Below are 25,844 nucleotides of genomic sequence, written 5' to 3'. Positions count from 1 at the left end.
ACTTGAAAACAAGTGGAAGAGCACCTCAAGACAATGGTTGAGGGGACAACTTCGCCGAGTTAAAGAAACAGCTCCCGTTTATACAATTTGGTAAACAACGCCCACCTGTTACAGAATATGGGCGTACACGGACACTCTCCATTGGATCAGGGAGTTGGTCAATCAAATAGTGAGCCCGCCCTCGAGCATCCAGAGCCAGCTTGTTACCTTCCACGTTGGCATGAGAAAGTATCAGTCATCTGCTTTCTTCCCACATTCCTGTCTCTCATTATCAGTGGGATGTAGTTCGTCTCAAGGCCATATGGCCATTTGTTCCTGAAGCTAGCTACATCCCTCATCTCGGGGGAGGACAGGCTGTGTTGTCTGTGCGAGGCGACTTGCTCTTTCTAAATTAATTATCAACGTGAGAAACTCAAAATTACACAATTGTGCTTCTATGTGTACTTGTCTATGATGTGAGTGAAGTGAATTAATAGAGAGTTAATATGGTCAAGTATCCCTTCATGCACTTCCACACGATGAAGGCCTGGGTTCGGGTTTAGATGCACAGGGGCCAGAGGTGACCAAAAGTAGGGTCGCCGACAGGTCAGATGTGGGGGGGGGGAGGAGCCAGAGCCGCGGGAATCGGGAAGTTGCAGGGGGGACATTGGCCCCCCCCCCCTTTATCCTGGGGCTGCTTTTGCACCTCCAGTAATATTTTGTTTTAAACCATCTTCTGTTTCATTGATAAACCCTTGAGGTTCCTGGAGGAAGCTGGAACTTGTGGTTCTGGACCGGCATTTTAACCTTTGGCAGTAAAATGCTGGGGGTTTTTATTGTTCGATTGAGGCATTAGAGGGACAGCGGGGCCCTTTAAGATAATTGACAAAGGAGCCAGAGGGGGGAGAGGAGGAGGATTTTTTTTACGCAGCGAGTTGTGATGATCTGGAACGCGCTGCCTGAAAGGGCGGTGGGAGCAGATTCAAACATCTTACATTAAATATTACAAATATACAAAAACATCACAGGTGTTAACAGTAGTGCTTCCAAACAAAACCATTTGCAAGGCAACGGGGAAAGAGCAGGGCAGTGGGATTAATTGGATCGTTCTTTCAAAGAGCCGGCACAGGCACGATGGGCCGAATGGCCTCCGATTCTATGAGGTTCCTGTTTTTGTGTGGGTTACGCTTAAAGGGACAGGCACAGTTTCAGCCTCTTCAGTACACGTGTATTTAAAGGGACAGGTAGTTAAAGGGACAGGTTCCTCTTCAGTTGCGGGTGACGTATTAAGGAAAGCAGTGCCCCCTCCTCTTCATGTTGAGTTAAACACTTAAATCTCCCCTGAACCTTCCCTGCTCTAAAGACAACAACCCCAGCTTCTCCAGTCTCTCCACATAACTGAAGTCCCTCATCCCTGGCACCATTCTAGTAAATCTCCTCTGCACCCTCGCCAAGGCCGTGACATCTTTCCTAAAGTCTGGCTCCCATATATTGGGTTCATTTCTGGAGGGATAGAATTGAAAAGCAGAGAAGTTATGTTAAACTTGTACAGAACCTTGGTCAGACCACACTTGGAGTACGGGGCACAGTTCTGGTCTCCATATTACAAAAAGGATATAGAGGCTCTGGAGAAGGTGCAAAAAAGATTCACAAGGATGACACCAGAACTGAGAGGTTATACCGATCAGGAAAGATTGAACAGGCTGGGGCTCTTTTCTCGAGAAAAGAGACCTGAGTGAGGTCTTTAAAATGATGAAGGGATTCGAAAGGGGAGACGGAGAGAAGATGTTTCCACTTGTTAAGGGGAAGCTCGATAAACACATGAGGGAGAAAGGAATAGAAAGATATGCTGATAGGGTGAGATGAAGGGAGGAGGCTCGTGTGGAGCAGAAACACCGGCATGGACCAGGTGGGCCGAATGGCCTGTTTCTGTGCTGCACATTCTATGTAATATGTAACAGGAACAAATTTATTTATTTTCCATCTCCCTGCAGTGGGAAGGAGAAACACTATTTACTATCCAGGAACCAGTAAAAACACAGACCTCACCGTCTCTCACTTTGCCAATTATTTCCGTGGAAATGTTCACTCCGACCCTCAAAGAGCGTCACCTCACCGCAAGCAAAGTCGTGAGACCCGCCAGTCAGCAGAAACAAAGCACCTGGAAGGAAACCTCTTAAACTCAATTAAATGATTCCCCGTGGGTCAGGATCGAGCGTATTGTCCGAATGCAACTTTATTACACCGACACCAATAGTATAAGAACTATTTCGGTGAGACAATAAACTCATACACACTGGTTTCCTGCAGGCCCAAGGTGATCCGGCCTGGCTTCTGCAGATTGGACTTCTGATCGTCCTGTCAGCTTCACAAACCAAAAGCCTTGCTGTTTGTTCTTAAATCATCCCCTTTAATGTGAGTCATCTCACATGATGCCCAGAATATATATTGAAGTGAGATTCCTCCAGACCTCGACATAATGGCCGTGTTAATAGTTTAATTGCTTAAAGTTGAACTTGATGTCTCCTGCCTGGCAATACAAAGGGTCAGTCTATGTCCTGGGCATCCCAGATAGATAATGTGATGACTGGCGGGCCTCTGTTGTTCTTGCGAGCCTCTGATATTAACACAGATCGAGATGTGATTAACTTTGAGAACAAAGCAAATTCTAACATTGTAAATTCTAACAACTGCCAGAATGAACATGGTTCAGTCCTGGATGTGATGAACAGCAGCAATAACAGCAGAATCCAACCGCCTGCAGTCACTGGTGAACTCGCTGGTGTGTCAACAGGTGGGACGACCGAGTGAATCCCTTCCCGCACACGGAGCAGGTGAACGGCCTCTCCCCGGTGTGAACTCGCTGGTGTGTCAGCAGGTGGGATGACTGAATGAATCCCTTCCCGCACACGGAGCAGGTGAACGGCCTCTCCCCGGTGTGAACTTGCTGGTGTGTCAGCAGGGTGGATGAATGAGTGAATCCCTTCCCACACACGGAGCAGGTGAACGGCCTCTCCCCGGTGTGAACTCGCTGGTGTCCCAGCAGGTTGGATGAACAAGTGAATCCCTCCCCACACACGGGGCAGGTGAACGGCCTCTCCCCAGTGTGAACTCGCTGGTGTGTCAGCAGGTGGGATGAAAGAGTGAATCCCTTCCCACACACGGAGCAGGTGAACGGCCTCTCCCCAGTGTGAACTCGCTGGTGTGTCAGCAGGTGGGATGAAAGAGTGAATCCCTTCCCACACACGGAGCAGGTGAACGGCCTCTCCCCGGTGTGAACTCGCTGGTGTGTCAGCAGGTGGGATGAAAGAGTGAATCCCTTCCCACACACGGAGCAGGTGAATGGCCTCTCCCCAGTGCGACTGCGTCGATGAGTTTCCAGCTGGGACGGGGAACTGAATCCCTTCCCACAGTCCACACATTTCCACGGTTTCTCCATGGTCTGTGTGTCCTTGTGTCTCTCCAGGTTGGACGATCAGTTGAAGCCTCGTCCACACACAGAACACGTGGACGGTTTCTCCCCGCTGTGAACGGTGCGATGTTTTTTCAGGCTGTGTAACTGGTTCAAGCTCTTTCCACACTCAGTGCACTGGAACACTCTCACTCGGGTGTGTGTGTCTCGGTGATTTTCCACTCACACTGATGTTTGAAATCTTTTCCCACAGACACAACAGACAAACATTTCTCCTTCCACGTTCAAAAAAATGAAGCCTTGAATCTGTGTTGGGAAATACAATGACACAAACATGATTCAATTTGTAAATTAAACCATTTAAAATGAAATAAAATAAAGTTTATTCCTTTCTCTAAGTGATGTCTGGGCTGAGAATGAATGTTTGCGCCCGGTTACGCAGTGTGTCACTGGTTCTCCGCTCCAAATGCACCTCTTTCGGCTCACGGTATCATTTACACCTTGCGTTTCTGAACCCCATCTCAGAAATATCAGCAATTGGTGCTTACAATGGCGGGCAATCATACCCAGAATGCTCCACACACTAGAATATGGCCTATGTCAGCTGTGGCTCAGTGGGTATCACTCTCGCCTGAGTCAGAAGCACAAAATCGAGGCTGACACTTCAGTACAGTGCTGAGGGAGGGTCGCACTGTCGGAGGGTCAGTACTGAGGGAGGGTCACACTGTCGGAGGGTCAGTACTGAGGGAGGGTCACACTGTCGGAGGGTCAGTACTGAGGGAGGGTCGCACTGTCGGAGGGTCGGTACTGAGGGAGCGTCACACTGTCGGAGGGTCGGTACTGAGGGAACGTCACACTGTCGGAGGGTCAGTCCTGAGGGAGCGCCGCACTGTCGGAGGGTCAGTCCTGAGGGAGCGTCGCACTGTCGGAGGGTCAGTCCTGAGGGAGCGCCGCACTGTCGGAGGGTCAGTCCTGAGGGAGCGCCGCACTGTCGGAGGGTCAGTACCGAGGGAGCGTCGCACTGTCGGAGGGTCAGTCCTGAGGGAGGGTCACACTGTCGGAGGGTCAGTACCGAGGGAGCGTCGCACTGTCGGAGGGTCATTACTGAGGGAGCGCAACGCTGTCGGAGGGTTGGTACCGAGGGAGCTCCGCGCTGTCGGAGGAGCCGTCCATCGGATGAGACGTTAAACCGAAGCCCCTGCCTGCCCCTCTCGGGGTGGACGCAAAAGATCCCGCGGCCACCACCGCAAAGGAGAGCAGGAGAGTTTCTCCCTCAACCGACCACCTCAAAAAACCAGATCACCTGCTCGGTGCTGCTTGTGGGATCCTGCTGTGCATTATGTTCTCATGCACTGGCTGCATTGCAACAGTGGCTGCAACTTCACCAGCAGCTGCTGGGCTGTGTGTGGGAGGGGGAGGGGCCCTGAGGATGGGACAGGCGCTGCTCGAATGCAACTCTTGCTTTGGCAGCTCTGGGGAATGGGGCGCAGTGCGCAGGCGCGGGGCTGGCGGCCGGAGCATGCGCGGTGCGGGTCCCGGAGCCTCACCGAGCGGATCGATTTTAATGGCGGCCGCGACCGACCGCCCGCCCGCCGGGGAGGTGAGGCGCGCACTCGATGGTCCGGCGGCTCCCGTCCCCCCGCCCCGCCCCCCGGTCCTACCCGCCGCCTTTTTATTCCCGGTTTTCTTCTCCCGTTTCCACCGAGTCCGACTGAGCGACAAAACGACAGGCCCGAGGCTGCTCCCAGAATGCAGGGCGCGGTCTGGTGGAGCATGCGCAGTCTGAGCAGAGGGAGGAGATAGAGGGGTTTCTGGGGCGCGGGGGATTGTGGGGGCCTACCGCCGCCATTACTCGCGTTTTTTTTCCGCGCACGGAACCGAGTCCAGAAATTGCAGACTGAGGAATTCAGAGCCGGGATCCATCAGGGTGGGCGCTGGATGCGGAAGTCGGCCCCTCGCCTCCTGTGTCGGTCCATTTTGTGGCATCAGTTCGAGCCGGAGGAGAAGCTGCTGGGTTTCACCCCGAGGACTTCATTCCAGCCGCGACAGCCTGTCTGAGCCCAGTCGGGCCCAGATGTGGGTCTGTCAGGGGAGGTCGATTCTCGGGGACATTTGGCTGCTAATCTGACCCTGTCCGTACTGTACAATGTAAAAGAGTCTTGTTTTAGGAACGAGTATTTCCGTGGAGGATTCTAATTTTTCATTCTTCGGAACACAGGAACAGGAGTCGGCCATTCAGCCCCTCGTGCCTGCTCCACGATTTGTTGAGATCATGGCTGATCTGTGATCGAACTCCAAAACCTGCCTTTGGCCCATATCCCTTAATACCTTTGATTGCCAAAAAGCTATCTATCTCACATTTAAATTTAGCAATTGAGCTCGTATCAATTGCCATTTGCGGAAGAGAGTTCCAAACTTCCACCACCCTTTGTGTGCAGAAATGTTTTCTAATCTCACTCCTGAAAGGTCTGGCTCTAATTTTTAGACTGTGCCCCCGACTCCTAGAATCCCCAACCAACAGAATTAGTTTCTCTCTATCCACCCTATCTGTTCCCCTTAATATCTTATAAACTTCGATCAGATCACCCCTTCACCTTCGAAACTCCAGAGAATACAACGCCAATTTGTGTAATCTCTCCTGATAACTTAACCCTTGAAATCCGGGTATCATTCTCGTAAACCTACGCTGCACTTCCTCCAAGGCCAATATGTCCTTCCGAAGGTGCGGTGCCCAGAACTGCTCACAGTACTCCAGGTGCGGTCCAACCAGGGTTTTGTGTCGCTGCAGCATAACTTCTGCCCACTTGTACTCCAGTTCTCTCGATATAAAGGCCAGCATTCCATTCGCCTTCTTGATTATTTTCTGCACCTGTTCATGACACTTCAATGATCCATGTACCTGAACCCTGTAGAAACTTAATATTACTTATCAATATACAATGCATTAACACCCAAACAAGTAGTACAAAGAGAAACTTTATTGAACCCCGACTTGTATACAAGTGGAAGAGCACCTCAAGACAATGGTTGAGGGGACAACTTCGCCGAGTTAAAGAAACAGCTCACGTTTGTACAATTTGGTAAACAACGCCCACCTGTAACAGAATATGGGCGGACACGGACACTCTCCATTTGATCAGGTGGTTGGTCAATCAAATAGTGAGCCCGCCCTCGAGCATCCAGAGCCAGCTTGTTACCTTCCACGTAGGCATGAGAAAGTATCAGTCATCTGCTTTCTTCCCACATTCCTGTCTCTCATTATCAGTGGGATGTAGTTAGTCTCAAGGCCATATGGCCATTTATTCCTGAAGCGAGCTCCATCCCTTATCTTGGGGGGAGGACAGGCTGTGTTGTCTGTGCTGGGCGACTTGCTCTTTCTAAATTAATTATCAACGTGAGAAACTCAAGATTACACAATTGTGCTTCTTTGTGTACTTGTCTTTTATGTGAGTTAAGTGAATTAATAGAGAGTTAAAATGGTCAAGTATCCCTTCATGCACTTCCACACTATGAAGGCCTGGGTTCGGGTTTAGATGCACAGGGGCCAGAGGTGACCAAAAGTAGGGTCGCCGACAGGTCAGATGTGGGGGGGGAGGAGCCAGAGCTGCGGGAATCGGGAAGTTGCAGGGGGGACATTGCCCCCCCCCCCTCCTTTTGCCTGGGGCTGCTTTTGCACCTCCAGTAATATTTTGCTTTAAACCATCTTCTGTTTCATTGATAAACCCTTGAGGTTCCTGGAGGAAGCTGGAACTTGTGGTTCTGGACCAGCATTTTAACCTTTGGCAGTAAAATGCTGGGGGTTTTTATTGTTCGATTGAGGCATTAGAGGGACAGCGGGGCCCTTTAAGATAATTGACAAAGGAGCCAGAGGGGGGAGAGGAGGAGGATTTTTTTTTACGCAGCGAGTTGTGATGATCTGGAACGCGCTGCCTGAAAGGGCGGTGGGAGCAGATTCAAACATCTTACATTAAATATTACAAATATACAAAAACATCACAGGTGTTAACAGTAGTGCTTCCAAACGAAACCATTTGCAAGGCAACAGGGAAAGAGGAGGAGAGTGGGATTAATTGGATCGTTCTTTCAAAGAGCCGGCACAGGCACGATGGGCCGAATGGCCTCCGATTCCATGAGGTTCCTGTTTTTGTGTGGGTTACGCTTAAAGGGACAGGCACAGTTTCAGCCCCTTCAGTACACGTGTATTTAAAGGGACAGGTAGTTAAAGGGACAGGTTCCTCTTCAGTTGCGGGTGACGTATTAAGGAAAGCAGTGCCCCCTCCTCTTCATGTTGAGTTCAACACTGAAATCTCCCCTTAACCTTCCCTGCTCTAAAGACAACAACCCCAGCTTCTCCACATAACTGAAGTCCCTCATCCCTGGCACCATTCCAGTAAATCTCCTCTGCACCCTCGCCAAGGCCGTGACATCTTTCCTAAAGTCTGGTGCCCATATATTGGGTTCATTTCTGGAGGGATAGAATTGAAAAGCAGAGAAGTTATGTTAAACTTGTATAGAACCTTGGTTAGACCACACTTGGAGTACGGGGCACAGTTCTGGTCTCCATATTACAAAAAGGATATAGAGGCTCTGGAGAAGGTGCAAAAAAGATTCACAAGGATGACACCAGAACTGAGAGGTTATACCTATCAGGAAAGATTGAACAGGCTGGGGCTCTTTTCTCCAGAAAAGAGACCTGATCGAGGTCTTTAAAATTATGAAGGGATTCGAAAGGGGAGACGGAGAGAAGATGTTTCCACTTGTTAAGGGGAAGCTCGATAAACACATGAGGGAGAAAGGAATAGAAAGATATGCTGATAGGGTGAGATGAAGGGAGGAGGCTCGTGTGGAGCATAAACACCGGCATGGACCAGGTGGGCCGAATGGCCTGTTTCTGTGCTGTACATTCTATGTAAGATGTAACAGGAACAAATTTATTTATTTTCCATCTCCCTGTAGTGGGAAGGAGAAACACTATTTACTATCCAGGAACCAGTAAAAACACGGACCTCACCGTCTCTCACAAACTCCTTTGCCAATTATTTCCGTGGAAATGTTCACTCCGACCCTCAAAGAGCGTCACCTCACCGCAAGCAAAGTCGTGAGACCCGCCAGTCAGCAGAAACAAAGCACCTGGAAGGAAACCTCTTCAACTCAATTAAATGATTCCCCGTGGGTCAGGATCGAGCGTATTGTCCGAATGCAACTTTATTACACCGACACCAATAGTATAAGAACTATTACGGTGAGACAATAAACTCATACACACTGGTTTCCTGCAGGCCCAAGGTGATCCGGCCTGGCTTCTGTAGATTGGACTTCTGACCGTCCTGTCAGCTTCACAAACCAAAAGCCTTGCTGTTTGTTCTTAAATCATCCCCTTTAATGTGAGTCATCTCACATGATGCCCAGAATATATATTGAAGTGAGATTCCTCCAGACCTCGACATAATGGCCGTGTTAATAGTTTAATTGCTTAAAGTTTCACTTGATGTCTCCTGCCTGGCAATACAAAGGGACAGTCTATGTCCTGGGCATCCCAGATAGATAATGTGATGACTGGCGGGCCTCTGTTGTTCTTGCGAGCCTCTGATATTAACACATATCGAGATGTGATTAACTTTGATTGAGAACGAAGCAAATTCTAACATTGTAAATTCGAACAACTGCCAGAATGAACATGGTTCAGTCCTGGATGTGATTAACAGCAGCAATAACAGCAGAATCCAACCGCCTGCAGTCACTGGTGAACTCGCTGGTGTGTCAACAGGTGGGTCGACCGAGTGAATCTCTTCCCGCACACGGAGCAGGTGAACGGCCTCTGTGACTGCATCGATGAGTTTCCACCTCAGACGGACGATTGAATCCCTTCCCACAGTCCCCACATTTCCACGGTTTCTCCATGGTCCGGGTGTCCTTGTGTCTCTCCAAGTTCGACGATCAGTTGAAGCCTCGTCCACACATAGAACACGTGGACGGTTTCTCCCCGCTGTGAACGGTGCGATGTTTTTTCAGGCTGTGTAACTGGTTAAAGCTCTTTCCACACTCAGTGCACTGGAACACTCTCACTCGGGTGTGTGTGTCTCGGTGATTTTCCACTCACGCTGATGTTTGAAATCTTTTCCCACAGACACAACAGACAAACATTTCTCCTTCCACATTCAAAAAAATGAAGCCTTGAGTCTGTGTTGGGAAATACAATGACACAAACATGATTCAATTTGTAAATTAAACCATTTAAAATCAAATAAAATGAATTTTATTCCTTTCTCTCAGTGATGTCTGGGCTGAGAATGAATGTTTGCGCCCGGTTACGCAGTGTGTCACTGGTTCTCCGCTCCAAATGTACCTCTTTCGGCTCACGGTATCATTTCCACCTTGCGTTTCTAAACCCCATCTCAGAAATATCAGCAATTGGTGCTTACAATGGCGGGCAATCATACCCAGAATGCTCCACACACTAGAATAAGGCCTATGTCAGCTGTGGCTCAGTGGGTATCACTCTCGCCTGAGTCAGAAGCACAAAATCGAGGCTGACACTTCAGTGCAGTACTGAGGGAGGGTCACACTGTCGGAGGGTCAGTACTGAGGGAGCGTCACACTGTCGGAGGGTCAGTACTGAGGGAGGGTCACACTGTCGGAGGGTCAGTACTGAGGGAGGGTCACACTGTCGGAGGGTCAGTATTGAGGGCGCGTCGCGCTGTCGGAGGGTCAGTACTGAGGGAGGGTCGCACTGTCGGAGGGTCAGTACTGAGGGAGCGCCGCACTGTCGGAGGGTCGGTACTGAGGGAGCGTCGCACTGTCGGAGGGTCGGTACTGAGGGAGCGTCGCCCTGTCGGAGGGTCGGTACTGAGGGAGTGTCGCACTGTCGGAGGGTCAGTACTGAGGGAGCGTCGCACTGTCGGAGGGTCGGTACCGAGGGAGGGTCACACTGTCGGAGGGTCGGTACCGAGGGAGCTCCGCGCTGTCGGAGGGTCGGTACTGAGGGAGCGTCGCACTGTCGGAGGGTCGGTACCGAGGGAGCGTCGCACTGTCGGAGGGTCGGTACCGAGGGAGCGTCGCACTGTCGGAGGGTCGGTACTGAGGGAGCTCCGCGCTGTCGGAGGGGCCGTCCATCGGATGAGACGTTAAACCGAAGCCCCTGCCTGCCCCTCTCGGGGTGGACGCAAAAGATCCCGCGGCCACCACCGCAAAGGAGAGCAGGAGAGTTTCTCCCTCAACCGACCACCTCAAAAAACCAGATCACCTGCTTGGTGCTGCTTGTGGGATCCTGCTGTGCATTATGTTCTCATGCACTGGCTGCATTGCAACAGTGGCTGCAACTTCACCAGCAGCTGCTGGGCTGTGTGTGGGAGGGGGAGGGGGAGGGGCCCTGAGGATGGGACAGGCGCTGCTCGAATGCAACTCTTGCTTTGGCAGCTCTGGGGAATGGGGCGCAGTGCGCAGGCGCGGGGCTGGCGGGCGGAGCATGCGCGGTGCGGGTCCCGGAGCCTCACCGAGCGGATCGATTTTAATGGCGGCCGCGACCGACCGCCCGCCCGCCGGGGAGGTGAGGCGCGCACTCGATGGTCCGGCGGCTCCCGTCCCCCCGCCCCGCCCCCCGGTCCTACCCGCCGCCTTTTTATTCCCGGTTTTCTTCTCCCGTTTCCACCGAGTCCGACTGAGCGACAAAACGACAGGCCCGAGGCTGCTCCCAGAATGCAGGGCGCGGCCTGGGGGAGCATGCGCAGTCTGATCAGGGGAAGAGATAGAGGGGTTTCTGGGGCGCGGGGGATTGTGGGGGCCCACCGCCGCCATTACTCGCGGTTTTTTTTCCGCGCGCGGAACCGAGTCCAGAAATCGCAGACTGAGGAATTCAGAGCCGGGATCCATCAGGGTGGGCGCTGGATGCGGAAGTCGGCCCCTCGCCTCCTGTGTCGGTCCATTTTGTGGCATCAGTTCGAGCCGGAGGAGAAGCTGCTGGGTTTCACCCCGAGGACTTCATTCCAGCCGCGACAGCCTGTCTGAGCCCAGTCGGGCCCAGATGTGGGTCTGTCAGGGGAGGTCGATTCTCGGGGACATTCGGCTGCTAATCTGACCCTGTCCGTACTGTACAATGTAAAAGAGTCTTGTTTTAGGAACGAGTATTTCCGTGGAGGCTTCTAATCCATTTTACATCTGCAGATTTACAAAAAAAAATACAGTACTGTACACATTATATATTAGTCTAGTAATACAGTACTGTACAGATTACATATTATTAGTCTGGTAATACAGTACTGTACACGTTACTCCAGTAATACAGTACTGTACACGTTACTCCAGTAATACAGTACTGTACACATGATATATTATTACTCCAGTAATACAGTACTGTACACATGATATATTATTACTCCAGTAATACAGTACTGTACACATGTTTAGTCATACAGTACTGTATATATTGTAATATCTCGTAATACATTACTGTACACAGTATATTATTAGTCTCGTAATAAGTGCGATACAAATTATTAATCTCGTAATACATTACTGTACACAGTATATTAGTCTAGTAATACAGTACTATGCACATTATATATTAGTCTAGTAATACATTACTGCATACAGTATATATTAGTCTAGAAATAAAATACTGTACACATTATATATTATTAGTCTGGTAATACATTACTGTACATATATCAGTCTCGTAATACAGTTCTGTACACATATTGGTCTAGTAATACATTACAGTACACAGTATATAATTAATCTAGTAATACAGCACTGTGCACATTATATTATTAGTCTAATAAAATATATACTGTGTACAGTAATGTAATTAGCCCAGAAATAAAGTACTGAACACGTTAAATATTATTAGTTTAGAAATAAAGTACTATACACAGATTAGTCTTGTAACAGTACTGTACACATTATATTAGTCTAGTAATACAGCACTGTACACATTATGTATTAGTCTCGTAATACATCACTGCACACAGTATATTTGTCTAGTAATACATAACTGTACACAGTATATATTAGTCTAGTAATATGGTACTGTACACATTATATATTAGTTTAGAAATAAAGTACTATACACATAGATTAGTCTAATAATAGTACAGTACACATATGTCTAGTAATACATTACTGTACACATTATATATTAATCTAGTAATACAGTACTGTACATATATTAGTCTAATATAGTACTGTACACATATTAGTCGAGTAATACAGTACTCTACACAATATATTATTAGTCGTGTAATAAGGTCCTGTGCACATTATATGTTAGTCTAGTAATACAGCCCTGTGCACATTATATATTAGTCCAGTAATACATTACTGTGCACAGTATATTAGTCCAGTAGTACTGTGCACATTATATTAGTCTAGTAAAACAGCACTGTACACATTATTAGTCAAGTAATACATTACTGTACACAGTATATTAGTCTAGTAGTACTGTGCACATTATATTAGTCCAGTAAAACAACACTGTACACATTATATATTAGTCTAGTAATACATTACTGTACACAGTATATTTTAGTCTCGTAATACAGTACTGTACATATTAGTCCAGTAATATAGTAATGCACACATATATTAGTCGAGTAATACAGTACTGTGCACAATATATACAGTACTGTATTACGAGACTAAAATATACTGTGTACAGTAATGTATTACAAGACTAATATATAACGTGTACAGTGTTGTTTTATTGGACTAATATAATGTGCACAGTACTACTAGACTAATATACTGTGTACATTAATGTATTACTGGACTAATAATGTGTTCAGTGCTGTACTGTACACATTAGTCTAGTAATCAGTACTGTACACATTAGTCCAGTAATACAGTACTGTACACATTATATAATTATTCTCGGAATACAGTACTGTACTCATGTCTAGTAATACAGTACTGTACATATATTATTAGTTTAGTAATACAGTACGTTACACATTATATATTAGTCAAGTAATACAGTACTGTACACATTATATATTAGTTTAGTACAGTACTGTACACATTATATATTATTAGTCTAGTAATACAGTACTGTACACATTATATATTAGTCCAGTAATACAGTACTGTACACATTATATATTAGTCTAGTAATACAGTACTGTACACATTATATATTAGTCCAGTTATACAGTACTGTACACATTATATATTAGTCCAGTAATACAGTACTGTACACATTATATATTAGTCTAGTGATACAGTACTGTACACATTATTAGTCTAGTAATACATTACTGTACACATTATTAGTCCAGTAATACAGTACTGTACACATTATATATTATTAGTCTAGTAATACAGTACTGTACACATTATATATTAGTCCAGTAATACAGTACTGTACACATTATATATTAGTCTAGTAATACAGTACTGTACACATTATATATTAGTCTAGTAATACAGTACTGTACACATTATATATTAGTCCAGTTATACAGTACTGTACACATTATATATTAGTCCAGTAATACAGTACTGTACACATTATATATTAGTCTAGTGATACAGTACTGTACACATTATTAGTCTAGTAATACATTACTGTACACATTATTAGTCCAGTAATACAGTACTGTACACATTATTAATCCAGTAATACAGTACTGTACACATTAATCTAGTAATACGGTACTGTACACATTATATATTATTAGTCTCGTAATACAGTACTGTACACATTGTATATTATTAGTGTAGTAATACAGTTCTGTACACATTAGTGTAGTAATACAGTACTGTATACATTATATATTATTAGTCTAATAATATAGTACTGTACACATTATATTAATCTAGTAATACAGTATTCTACACATTATATATTATTAGTCTCGTAATACGGTACTGTACACATTATATATTATAAGTCTAGCAATACAGTACTGTACACACATTAGTGTAGTAATACAGTATTGTACACATTATATATTATTAGTCTAGTAATACAGTATTGTACACATTATATATTATTAGTCTCGTAATACGGTACTGTACACACTATATATTATAAGTCTAGCAATACAGTACTGTACACACATTAGTGTAGTAATACAGTATTGTACACATTATATATTATTAGTCCAGTAATACAGTATTGTACACATTATATATTAGTCTAATAATACAGTACTGTACACATTATATATTAGTCTCGTAATACAGTACTGTACACATTATATATTAGTCTAGTAATACAGTGCACATTATATATTATTAGTCTAGTGATACAATCCTGTGTATAATATATCTATTTAGTCTTGTGCTCCACATTATATATTTTAGTCCAGTAATATAGTACTGTACATATATTATACATCTTAGTCCAGTAATATAGTATTTTACAAACACTATATATATTTTCATCCCATAATATAGTATTGTACATACATTATATATTTTTTGTCCAGTAATACAGTAAAGTCCATGCTTTTTTTAGTCCAGTAACATAGTCCATATATATTAGGCCGAGCAGCCTGCATGAGGAATCGCAGGTGTCTGTGTCCTGAACAGGAACCAGGAAGTGTGGATCTGCAGAGCAGCGAAAATCGGGAGAGTGAACATGAGGTGCAGCAGAGTGAGGGAGGAGGGAGAGAGTGTGGGACGGGGATTTACAGCTTGAGGGGAACGAGAGGGGAAAGAATGTTCGACAGAAACTAGAATTGTCTGTTCTGAATTTCTATCCTGTATTGACAGTGATGACTTTTGTAAACTCCTTTTACAGGGTATTAGAAGGGGAGGATTTGCAGACGGGAAACTCAAACCAAACCTCACGTCAAGATCTGACAGAGTCCCTCGATTCATCAGGACCTGAATATCATCGGCCTTTGAATGTGGAAGGAGAAATGTTTGTCTGTTGTGTCTGTGGGAAAAGATCAAACATCAGTGTGAGTGGAAAATCACCGAGACACACACACCCGAGTGAGAGTGTTCCAGTGCACTGAGTGTGGAAAGAGCTTTAACCAGTTACACAGCCTGAAAAAACATCGCACCATTCACAGCGGGGAGAAACCGTCCACCACCAGCGGCAGTGGAGGTGAGGGAGCGGCCTATAAGAGGCGGGAGTCGGACGCCCGAGACCAGCGGAGGGGGAAAGGGAGCGAGGGAGAAAAAACACCCAAAGTGAGGTCTGCACAAGGGAAGGAGCTGATTGGTGAGTGGGTTTTTTTTGCCCAGATCAGGGACCAGTCTTAAGTTTACTGATGGTAAGTTTAGTTAGTAGTCTAATAAAGCAAGGCATGCAGGTCTCCTCAGTCCCGTCGAATCCACATCCTACGCCATGTGGGAACTCCAGGACGCTTCCCGTGTCCTGGACGGCCACATGTGCAGGAAGTGTCGTCAGCTGGGGGAGCTCGAGCTCCGGGTTTTGGAGCATGAGCAGCGGCTGGTGTCACTGCAGTGTATCCGCGAGGCTGAGAGCTACGTGGATAGCACGTTCCAGGAGGTGGTCACCCCACAGCTTTAGAGTGTGCAGGCAGCGAGGGAATGGGTGACCGCCAGACGGACATGGAGGACCAGGCAGGTAGTGCAGGATTCCCCTGATTACATCTCGCTCTCTAACCGGTGAATACTGGTGAGGGGGATGGTTCCTCTGGGGAGTACGGCCAGAGCCAAGTCCACGGCACCATGGGGGACTCAGCTGTACGGGGGGCGGGGGTGGAGAAAGGTCAGGAGAGCAATGGTGATCGGGGATTCTATAGTTAGGGGAACAGACAGGTGTTTCTGCGGCCACAGACGAGATTCCAGGACGGTATGTTGCCTCCCTGGTGCCAGGGTCCAGGATGCCACTGAGTGGCTGTAGAATGCTCTGTGGGGGGAGGGTGAACAGCCAGAGGTCGTGGTCCACATTGGTACCAATGACATAGGTGGAACGAGGAGTGAGGTCCTGCAGGTAGATTTTAAGGAGTTAGGAAGGAGATTAATAAACAGAACCTCAAAAGGTAGTAATCTCCGGCTTACTCCCGGTGTCACGCACTAGTGAGTATAGAAATAGGAGGATAGAGAAGATGAACGCGTGGCTGGAGAGATGGTGCAGGAGGGAGGGCTTTAGATTCCTGGGGCATTGGGACCGGTTCTGGGGGAGGTGGGACCTGGACAAGCCGGACGGGTTGCACCTCAACAGGGCCGGGACCAATATCCTCGCGGGGAGGTTCGCTCGTGCTGTTGGGGAAGGTTTAAACTAACTTGGCAGGGGGATGGGAACCTGAGCGTAGATTCAGAAGGGAGAGAAACCGAGCTGGAAATGGAAGGCAGAAAATTAGTAAGTGAGTTTGGAAGGCAGAGGAATCAAAGATTAGAAAATAAACAATAAAGGAGTTTGGCAGTGCTTAATGGTATATACCTCAAGGCAAGGAGTATAGTGAATAAGGCAGATGAGTTAAGGGCACAGATAGACACATGGCAGTACGATATCTTAGCTATTACTGAAACATGGCTTAAACAGGGGCAGGAATGGCAGCTCAACGTTCCTGATGACAGGGTTTTCAGACGAGATAGGGGAATAAAAGAGAAGGGGGAGGTGGAATATTGGTTAAAGAAACAATTCCAGCTGTGAGGAGGGATGATATGTTAGAAGGATCATCAAATGAAGCCATATGGGTTGAACTGAAGAACAAAAAAGGGGCAGTCCCACTGCTGGGAGTGTACTATAGACCCCCAAACAGTCAGAGGGAGATAGAAGAGCAAATATGTCGGCAAATTTTTGAAAAGTGCAAAAACAGTAGGGCAGTAATAATAGGGGATTTCAACTCCCCGAATATTAACTGGGATAGAAACAGTGTGAAGGGGAGAGAGGGGGCAGAATTCTTAAAATGCATTCAGGAGAACATTTTTAGCCAGTACGTAGCAAGCCCAACAAGAGGTGGGAGAGGGGGCAGTTCTGGATTTAGTTTCAGGGAATGAGGCTGGGCAGGTGGAAGGAGCATCAGTGGGAGAGCATTTTGTGGTCGTGATCATAATTCAATTAGATTTAGTGTAGTTATGGAAAAGGATAAAGATAGAACAGGAGTAAAAGTTCTCAATTGGGGAAAGGCCAATTTCACTGAGCTGAGAAGTGATTTAGCAAAAGTGGACTGGAAACAGCTACTTGAAGGTAAATCAGTGTCAGAGCAGTGAGAGGCATTCAAGGGGTTCAGAGTAAACATGTTCCCACAAAGAAAAAGGGTGGGACTGCCAAATCTCGAGTCCCCTGGATGACAAGGAGCACACAGGGTAAGATAAGGCAGAAAAAGGGAATCTTATGTCAGATACTGAGAGCTCAATACTGCAGAAAGCCCAGAGGAGTATAGAAAGTGCAGGGGTGAAATTAAAAAGGAAATTAGGAAAGCAAAGAGAGGGCATGAAAAAATACTGGCAAGTAAAATTAAGGAAAACTCCAAATGTTTTATAAATACATAAAGAGTAAGAGGATAACTAAGGAAAGAGTAGGGCCTATTAGAGACCAAAAAGGTAACCTGTGTGTGGAGGCGGAAGATGTGGGTATGGTTCTTAATGAATACTTTGCGTCTGTCTTCACAAAAGAGGGGGACGATGCAGAGATTGTAGTTAAGGAGGAGGAGTGTGAGATATTGGATGGGATAAACATAGTGAGAGAGGAAGTATTACGGGCTTAGCATCTTTGAAAGTGGATAAATCGCCAGGCCCGGATGAAATGTATCCCAGGCTGTTCAGAGAAGCAAGGGAGGAAATAGCAGAGGCTCTGACCATCATTTTCCAATCCTCCCTGGCTGCAGGCGTGGTGCCTGAGGACTGGAGGACTGCTAACATTGTACCGTTGTTTAACAAGGGAGAAAGGGACAGACCGAGTAATTACAGGCCAGTCAGCCTAACCTTGATGGTGGGCAAATTATTGGAATTAATTCTGAGGGACAGCATAAATCGTCAGTTAGAAAGACACGGATTAATCAAGGACAGTCAGCATGGATTTGTTAAGGGAAGGTCATGTCTGACTAACCTGATTGAATTTCTTGAAGAGGTAACAAGGAGGGTCGATGAGGGTAGTACGATTGATGTAGTCTACATGGATTTTAACAAGGCTTTTGACAAGGTCCCACATGGCAGACTGGTCAGAAAAGTAAAAGCCCATTGGATTCAAGGGAAAGTGGCAAGTTGGATCCAGAATTGGCTCAGTGGCAGGAAGCAAAGGGTAATGGTTGACGGGTGTTTTTGTGACTGGAAGGCTGTTTGTAGTGGGGTTCTGCAAGGCTCAGTACTCGGTCCCTTGCTTTTTGTGGTAAATATCAATGATTTAGACTTAAATGTAGGGGCCAAGATTAAAAAGTTTGCAAATGGTACAAAAATTGGCCGTGTGGTTGATAGTGAGGAGGAAAGCTGTAGACTGCAGGAAGATATCAATTGACTGGTCAGGTGGGCAGAAAAGTGGCAAATGGAATTCAATCCGGAGAAGTGTGAGGTAATGCATTTGGAGAGGGCAAACAAGGCAAGGGAGTACACAATAAATGGGAGGATACTGAGAGATGGAGAGGAGCAGTGGGACCTTGGAGTGCATGTCCACAGATCCCTGAAGGTAGCAGGACAGGGAGATAAGGTGGTTAAAAAGGCATACGGGATACTTTCCTTTATTAGCTGAGGCAGAGAATATAAGAGCAGGGAGGTCATGCTGGAACTGTATAAAACACTAGTTAGGCCACAGCTTGAGTACTGCGTACAGTTCTGGTCACCACATTACAGGAGAGATATGATTGCACTAGAGAGGGTACAGAGGAGATTTACGAGGATGTTGCCAGGACTGGAGAATTTTAGCTATGAGGAAAGATTGGATCGGCTGGGGTTGTTCTCTTTGGAACAGAGGAGGCTGAGGGGAGATTTAATTGAGATGAAACCAGCTGTTAACGAAAGAAAGAACTCTCGTTTATATCGAGCCTTTCACAACCTCGGGACGTCACAAAGTGCTTTACAGCCAATGAGGCGCTCTTGAAGTGTAGTCACTGTTGTAATGTAGGAAACACAGCAGCCAATTTGCGCACAGCAACATCCCACAAACAGCAAAGTGATAAATGACCACATCATTTTTTTAGTGATGTTAGTTGAGGGATAAATATTGGCCCCAGGACACCGGGGAGAAGTCCCCCCTGCTCTTCTTCGAAATAGTGGCCGTGGGATCTTTTACATCCACCTAAGAGGGGCAGACGGGGCCTCGGTTTAAAATCTCATCCGAAAGACGGCACATCCACAGTGCAGCGCTCCCTCAGTACTGACCCTCCGACAGTGCGGAGCTCCCTCAGTACTGACCCTGCGACAGTGCAGCGCTCCCTCAGTACTGACCCTCCGACAGTGCGGCGCTCCCTCAGTCCTGCCCCTCCGACAGTGCGGCGCTCCCTCAGTCCTGACCCTCCGACAGTGCGGCGCTCCCTCAGTACTGACCCTCCGACAGTGCGGCGCTCCCTCAGTACTGACCCTGCGACAGTGCAGCGCTCCCTCAGTACTGACCCTCGACAGTGCAGCGCTCCCTCAGTACTGACCCTGCGACAGTGCAGCGCTCCCTCAGTACTGACCCTGCGACAGTGCAGCGCTCCCTCAGTACTGACCCTGCGACAGTGCAGCGCTCCCTCAGTACTGCCCCTCCGACAGTGCAGCGCTCCCTCAGTACTGACCCTCAGACAGTGCAGCGCTCCTTCAGAACTGACCCTCCGACAGTGCGCCACTCCCTCAGTGCTGACCCTCAGACAGTTCAGCGCTCCCTCAGCACTGACCCTCCGACAGTGCGGCGCTCCCTCAGTACTGCCCCTCCGACAGTGCAGCACTCCCTCAGTACTGACCCTCCGACAGTGCGGCGCTCCCTCAGTACTGACCCTGCGACAGTGCAGCGCTCCCTCAGTACTGACCCTCCGACAGTGCGGCGCTCCCTCAGTACTGCCCCTCCGACAGTGCAGCACTCCCTCAGTACTGACCCTCCGACAGTGCGGCGCTCCCTCAGTACTGACCCTGCGACAGTGCAGCGCTCCCTCAGTACTGACCCTCCGACAGTGCAGCGCTCCTTCAGTACTGACCCTCCGACAGTGCAGCACTCCCTCAGTACTGACCCTCCGACAGTGCAGCGCTCCCTCAGTACTGACCCTCCGACAGTGCAGCGCTCCCTCAGTACTGACCCTCCGACAGTGCAGCGCTCCCTCAGTACCGACCCTCCGACAGTGCGGCGCTCCCTCAGTACTGACCCTCCGACAGTGCAGCGCTCCCTCAGTACTGACCCTCAGTACTGGTACTGGGGAGTGTCGGCCCTGGATTACGGGGCTCAAGTCTCTGGAGTGGGGACTTGGACCCACGGCCTTCAGACTCAGAGGGGAGAGTGAGACCGACTGAGCCACGGCTGACACTGAGTCGACCCAGCTCCTGAAGCCTATCTGATGTTGGTTGAGGGATAAATATTGGGCCAGGACAGCAGGGAGAACTCTCTTGCTCTTTGAATGGTTACAGCACAGGAGGAGGCCATTCAGCCCATCGAGCCTGTGCCAGCTCTTTGTAAGAGCAATCCAATCAGTCCCATTCCCCCGCTCTTTCCCCGTCGCCCTGCAAATCTTTTCCCTTCGAGTATTTATCCAATTCCTTTTTGAAAGCCACGATTGAATCTGCTTCCACCGCCCATCTTCAAAATATCCACCAGTCGATGTCTGGATCTCCTTTTCCTCCCATGAGCTTCTTTTAGTCAGGTTACCGCGAGTCCCGGGTTATTTACCGGTGACGGGAATGGGAGCTGACGTGTGGCCACACCCCTAACGTGTTGTCATCACGATGCCATGACATCACCAATGTCAGTGAGGGCGTGGCCCAAACCCCGGATTCTACAGTGTGTAATCGAGGCTCGGAGACGGCTGAACCCCAATGGGGGGGGAGAAAAGAGGGAGGAGGGGGGAGGGACACGAACAAAGACTCCACAAGGTGGCCGACCTCTCTTCTCCTGCTCGGCCTGACACAACAACAAATCAATTGATAATAACTCGTAGGAAACTGATCGGTTTCAGAGAGGCCGCGAGGAGGACTGGAGCGGAAACAGTAAAGTCACAGACCTGTGGTAATGAGCACCCTTCGTAGAGGGAGCTTTACTCTGTATCTAACCCGTGCTGTACCTGCCCCGGGAGTGTTTGATGGGACAGTGTAGAGGGAGCTTTACTCTGTATCTAACCCCTGCTGTACCTGCCCCGGGAGTGTTTGATGGGACAGTGTAGAGGGAGCTTTACTCTGTATCTAACCCCTGCTGTACCTGCCCTGGGAGTGTTTGATGGGACAGTCCAGAGGGAGCTTTACTCTGTATCTAATCCTGTACCTGCCCCCGGAGTGTTTGATGGGACAGTGTTTGACGCTAACTGTTATTGTTGTTGGGTTAATACCCATGATATTTTCTCAGATTCAGCATCACTGTCACTTTATAAGTGCACCTCACGGCCCCTAGGATCTGGAGTGCACCCATTTCTAGTGATCATAACAGGAAGCCCATACTCTGTGTACTGGTTCCTGGAATATATCTCACACTGATACTAACTGGAGGCACAAGCTTTGAACCAACCAGTAGGTTTATTTGTATTATGTGGGCAGTAACGAACAGTGTGCAGTGTAACACATGGATTTCCCTCCGTTCCTCCACACGACAATAACAAAGGGTTGTTCTCTCTGAAGACAACCGTTCACTTGCTCCAGCCACACTCTTGATCCGTTTACCTTTGCCAGGACGACACGTATTGTGAAACACATTCAGCCCCCTGGCTGCGAGACTGACGCCCTGACTGTGACTGAAAAGACCGACATTGGACTGCCAATTCAATTCCTGCAAGAGCAAATTCCCCACCCAATCAACTGTCCATCACAGAGGGCTCCAGCCGATCAGTGTCCCTGACCTCTGAGACACAGCGGGTCAGTCAAAGGCACTGCCCAGGCTGAGGCTTTGCTCTGTGACCAGGCAGCTTGTAAACGGGCCCAGGTTGACCCTGAAAGAAAAGCAAGAGGTGACTCCATCTCCCATGAACAGGAGGAGGCCATTCGGCCCCTTGAGCCTGTTCCGCCATTCACTTCGATCATGGCTGACCTGTATCTTAACTCCATCTCCCCGCCTTGGTACCATAACCCTTAATACCCTCGCCTAACAAAAATCAACAATCTTAGTTTTGAAATTTCCAGTTGTCCCCCGGCCTCAACAGCTTTTCTGGGGGAGAGAGTTCCAGATTCCCACTCCCCTTTGTGTGAAGAAGTGATTCCCGACATCACCCCCTCAACGGCCTGGCTCGAATTTTAAGGTTCTGCCCACCTTGTTCTGGACTCCCCCCAACCAGAGGAAATAGTTTCTCTCTGTCTACCCGGTCAAATCCTTTAATCATCTTAAACACCTCGATCAGATCACCCCTTGATCTTCTATACTCGAGGGAACACATTGGAACAAACAGTCATTCCTCAATCTTCGACTGGGGTCATTGAAGACGTCAACAGCAGCCAATCGATACGGGGAACTTACTAAAGTCCTTCGCTTTCTCAATTTGCATTGATGAAGGACACCGCAGGCAGCTTGTCTGGAACTGAACTGATGGGTTTTCCTTGGAGAAATACCTTATGTGCTGATTCTAGCAACACAAAATATAAAAGTTTAAAAAATTCATCACAGACAGAAAAAGACCTGTTTTCATCACACTGAGACTCGGCGCTCTGAATGATAAAATGTCCCATTCCCCAGCACTGACATCCATTCACCCAAAAGGTGAGATAAACCCACTATCTTCTCACCCAGTCACAGCTACAGAGGGACTGGGAATGTCCAGAACAAGTCACCAGTCAGCTCTTCGAGACATCAAGGACTCGACACAGAGTCTGAAAGAAAGCTGACTGATTTGCCACATATTGAGAAAGATAAAATCCAGTGATAGGGGGAATTAACATCAGCAGAAACTACCAGAATGAACATGGTTCAGTCCTGGATGTGATTAACAGCAGCAATAACAGCAGAATCCAACCCCTGCAGTCAAACGTGAGTACGCTGGTGCATCAGCAGGTGGGATGAACGAGTGAATCCCTTCCCACACACGGAGCAGGTGAACGGCCTCTCCCCGGTGTGGACCCACTGATGTCTCAGCAGGTTGGAGGACTGAGTGAATCCCTTCCCGCACACGGGGCAGGTGAACGGCCTCTCCCCGGTATGGAACCGCTGGTGTCTGAGCAGGTTGGATGAACGGGTGAATCCCTTCCCGCACACGGGGCAGGTCAACAGCCTGTCTCCAGCGTGAGTGCACCAGTGCGTCAGCTGGCTGGACGGTCGTCTGAACCTCTTGGTGCATCGCGAGCAACCGAACGGTCTCTCCTCGCTATGAATGCGCTGGTGCTGCGACAAAAACTCGGGGCTTTTAAAGCTGCTCCCGCAGTCAGAGCATCCGAAAGGTCTCTCGTCAGTGTGAACCAGTTGGTGTCTCAGCAGGTGAAAGGAAGAATTGAATCCCTTCCCACACACGGAGCAGATGTAGGGCCTCTCCCCGGTGCGGCTGTGGCAATGTTTTCCCGGCCGGGATTGGCACGGAAATCCCTGCTCGGCGTCGGCACAGTCACACGGTTGCCCCCCGGCCTGGCTGCGCTCGTGCCTCGCCAGGTTGGACGATCGGCTGAAGGCTCGTCCGCACACGGAGCACGGGTACGGTCTGTCGCTGCTGTGATCGGCGCCTTGTTCTTCCATCACAGGTCCCGATGAATCGAGCGGCTCTGTCGGATCCCGAGGTGAGTTTCCCGTCTGCAAACCCTCCCCTTCTAATACCCTGTCAAAAGGAGTTTACAAAAGTCAGCGCTGTAAGTACAGGATAGAAATTCAAAAACATACAATTCCCGTGGAACATTCTTTGCTTTCTTGTCCCTTCTGAGCTGTAAATCCGTAATCAATGTTGCAGGAAATTGTACGTAAACAGCAATGTGATAATGACCAGATAATTAGTGATGTTGGAATTATAAAGAGGGTCTTAAAGGAGGGGTTTGGGGGCTGTTCCAGAGAGTGGGAGCAGGTGACTGCAAGCATGGCAGCCAACAGCTTGGACGAAAGGGGATGAAAAAGAAGCGGGAGTCAGAGGTGCAGGAATCTCTTGAGGCTGGCTGTTGCACTGAAGGAGGTTATACCGATATACATGGTGATGGTAACTAGCCATCATAGAGTTGTACAGCACGGATAGAGGCCCTTCGGCCCATCGTGTCCACGCCGGCCATCAAGCCCTGTCTAATCTAATCCCATATTCCAGCATTTGGTCCGTAGCCTTGTATGCTATGGCATTTCAAGTGCTCATCCAAATGCTTCTTGAATGTTGTGAGGGTTCCTGCCTCCACAACCCTTTCAGGCAGTGAGTTCCAGACTCCAACCACCCTCTGGGTGAAAAAGTTCTTTCTCAAATCCCCTCTAAATCTCCCGCCTTTTACCTTGAATCTATGCCCCCTTGTTATAGAAACCTCAACGAAGGGAAAAAGCTCCTTAGTATCCATCCTATCTGTGCCCCTCATAATTTTGTACACCTCAATCATGTCCCCCCTCAGCCTCCTCTGCTCCAAGGAAAACAAACCCAATCTTCCCAGTCTCTCATCATAGCTGAAGCACTCCAGCCTTGGTAACATCCTGGTGAATCTCCTCTGCACCCTCTCCAAAGCGATCACATCCTTCCTGTAGTGTGGCGACCAGAACTGCACACAGTACTCCAGCTGTGGCCGAACCAGTTCAAATACACCCTGAATAATTCGTATCAATCATAAGATAGCTTCAGATGAAAACTATTGGACCCCACTGGACTCAGATGGCCCCACGTCGCCCAGGATAGGTTGCTATGTATTTAACCCAATCCCTTCTCTCCAGCCCCACCCGGTTTGATTTGGATACCCGTCTGGATCGCCCGCCGGCTCCCAATCCGCCTGCCTGCGTTTCCAGCCGACCGGTGCGAGAAAAAAAATATTCCGCTGACAGCGGTCCGCATCAATGGCTGCCTCAGTACCCACAATGCCCAGCGCGCCAGAAACCGCTCTATCCGCCGCGATAGTTTCAGCGCGCATGCGCCTATTCCCCCACCCCCCACACCACGTGGGCGGGGACCCGCAGTGCATCCTGGGCTGGGCTCCAGCCGCTTGTGGAGAGTCCGGCGGCCGGAGCGAGTGAGGAGAATCACCGGGGCCCCGGGGTGCGGGCGGAGGAGGAGCGAGGGCCCGAGACTGTTTGATGTGTTCCGGCGCTCGGTTGTTGATGAAGCCTGCACCGATCCGCGCTCTCTCCCCTTTCCCGGGCACGGCCATTCCGGGCCTTAGGCCCGCACTCGGCCGCCGCGCCGCTCCGCTCCGACCTCTCGAAGCTTCTCTTCCCACGGCCCGCACCGCGCATGCTCGGGACGGAGACCCTCCCCCCCAACCCTGCGCCTGCGCGCTCGCCTCCCGTCAGACCGATAGGGCGCTTTCTACGGCGCGAGGGTTTCTGGGTAAGGATGACCGCCAT

At 48.6% G+C, this 25,844-nt stretch overlaps 1 protein-coding gene and 1 long non-coding RNA gene across 4 annotated transcripts; both read right to left on the bottom strand.

Annotated features, from left to right (window-relative positions):
• Positions 1–25,716, bottom strand: LOC137308583 (zinc finger protein 436-like). Of its 3 annotated transcripts, none has more exons than XM_067977199.1 (2): positions 25,437–25,523; positions 1–3,697 (listed from the first exon to the last, which is right to left on the bottom strand). In XM_067977199.1, exon 2 carries the CDS (start codon positions 3,416–3,418, stop codon positions 2,744–2,746), a length of 675 nt encoding a protein of 224 aa, XP_067833300.1. In that variant the 5' UTR covers positions 3,419–3,697; positions 25,437–25,523; the 3' UTR covers positions 1–2,743. The 3 variants fall into 3 exon arrangements, with proteins under 3 accessions (XP_067833300.1, XP_067833299.1, XP_067833298.1); XM_067977198.1 differs by lacking the exon at positions 25,437–25,523 and adding an exon at positions 5,053–5,134; XM_067977197.1 differs by lacking the exon at positions 1–3,697 and adding an exon at positions 21,913–24,144 and having other exon boundaries at positions 25,437–25,716.
• On the bottom strand, positions 6,355–11,085 carry LOC137308618 (uncharacterized). The gene is made up of 2 exons (XR_010959585.1): positions 10,999–11,085; positions 6,355–9,571 (listed from the first exon to the last, which is right to left on the bottom strand). It is a non-coding gene; the product is annotated as an uncharacterized lncRNA (long non-coding RNA).
• Positions 25,717–25,844: the final 128 nt, after the last annotated feature.

This window comes from Heptranchias perlo, unplaced genomic scaffold, assembly GCF_035084215.1.
Source record: "Heptranchias perlo isolate sHepPer1 unplaced genomic scaffold, sHepPer1.hap1 HAP1_SCAFFOLD_134, whole genome shotgun sequence".
Taxonomy (NCBI): domain Eukaryota; kingdom Metazoa; phylum Chordata; class Chondrichthyes; order Hexanchiformes; family Hexanchidae; genus Heptranchias; species Heptranchias perlo.
Note: the sequence above shows the minus strand (reverse complement) of the source record. Positions and strands in the feature narration are given on the sequence as shown.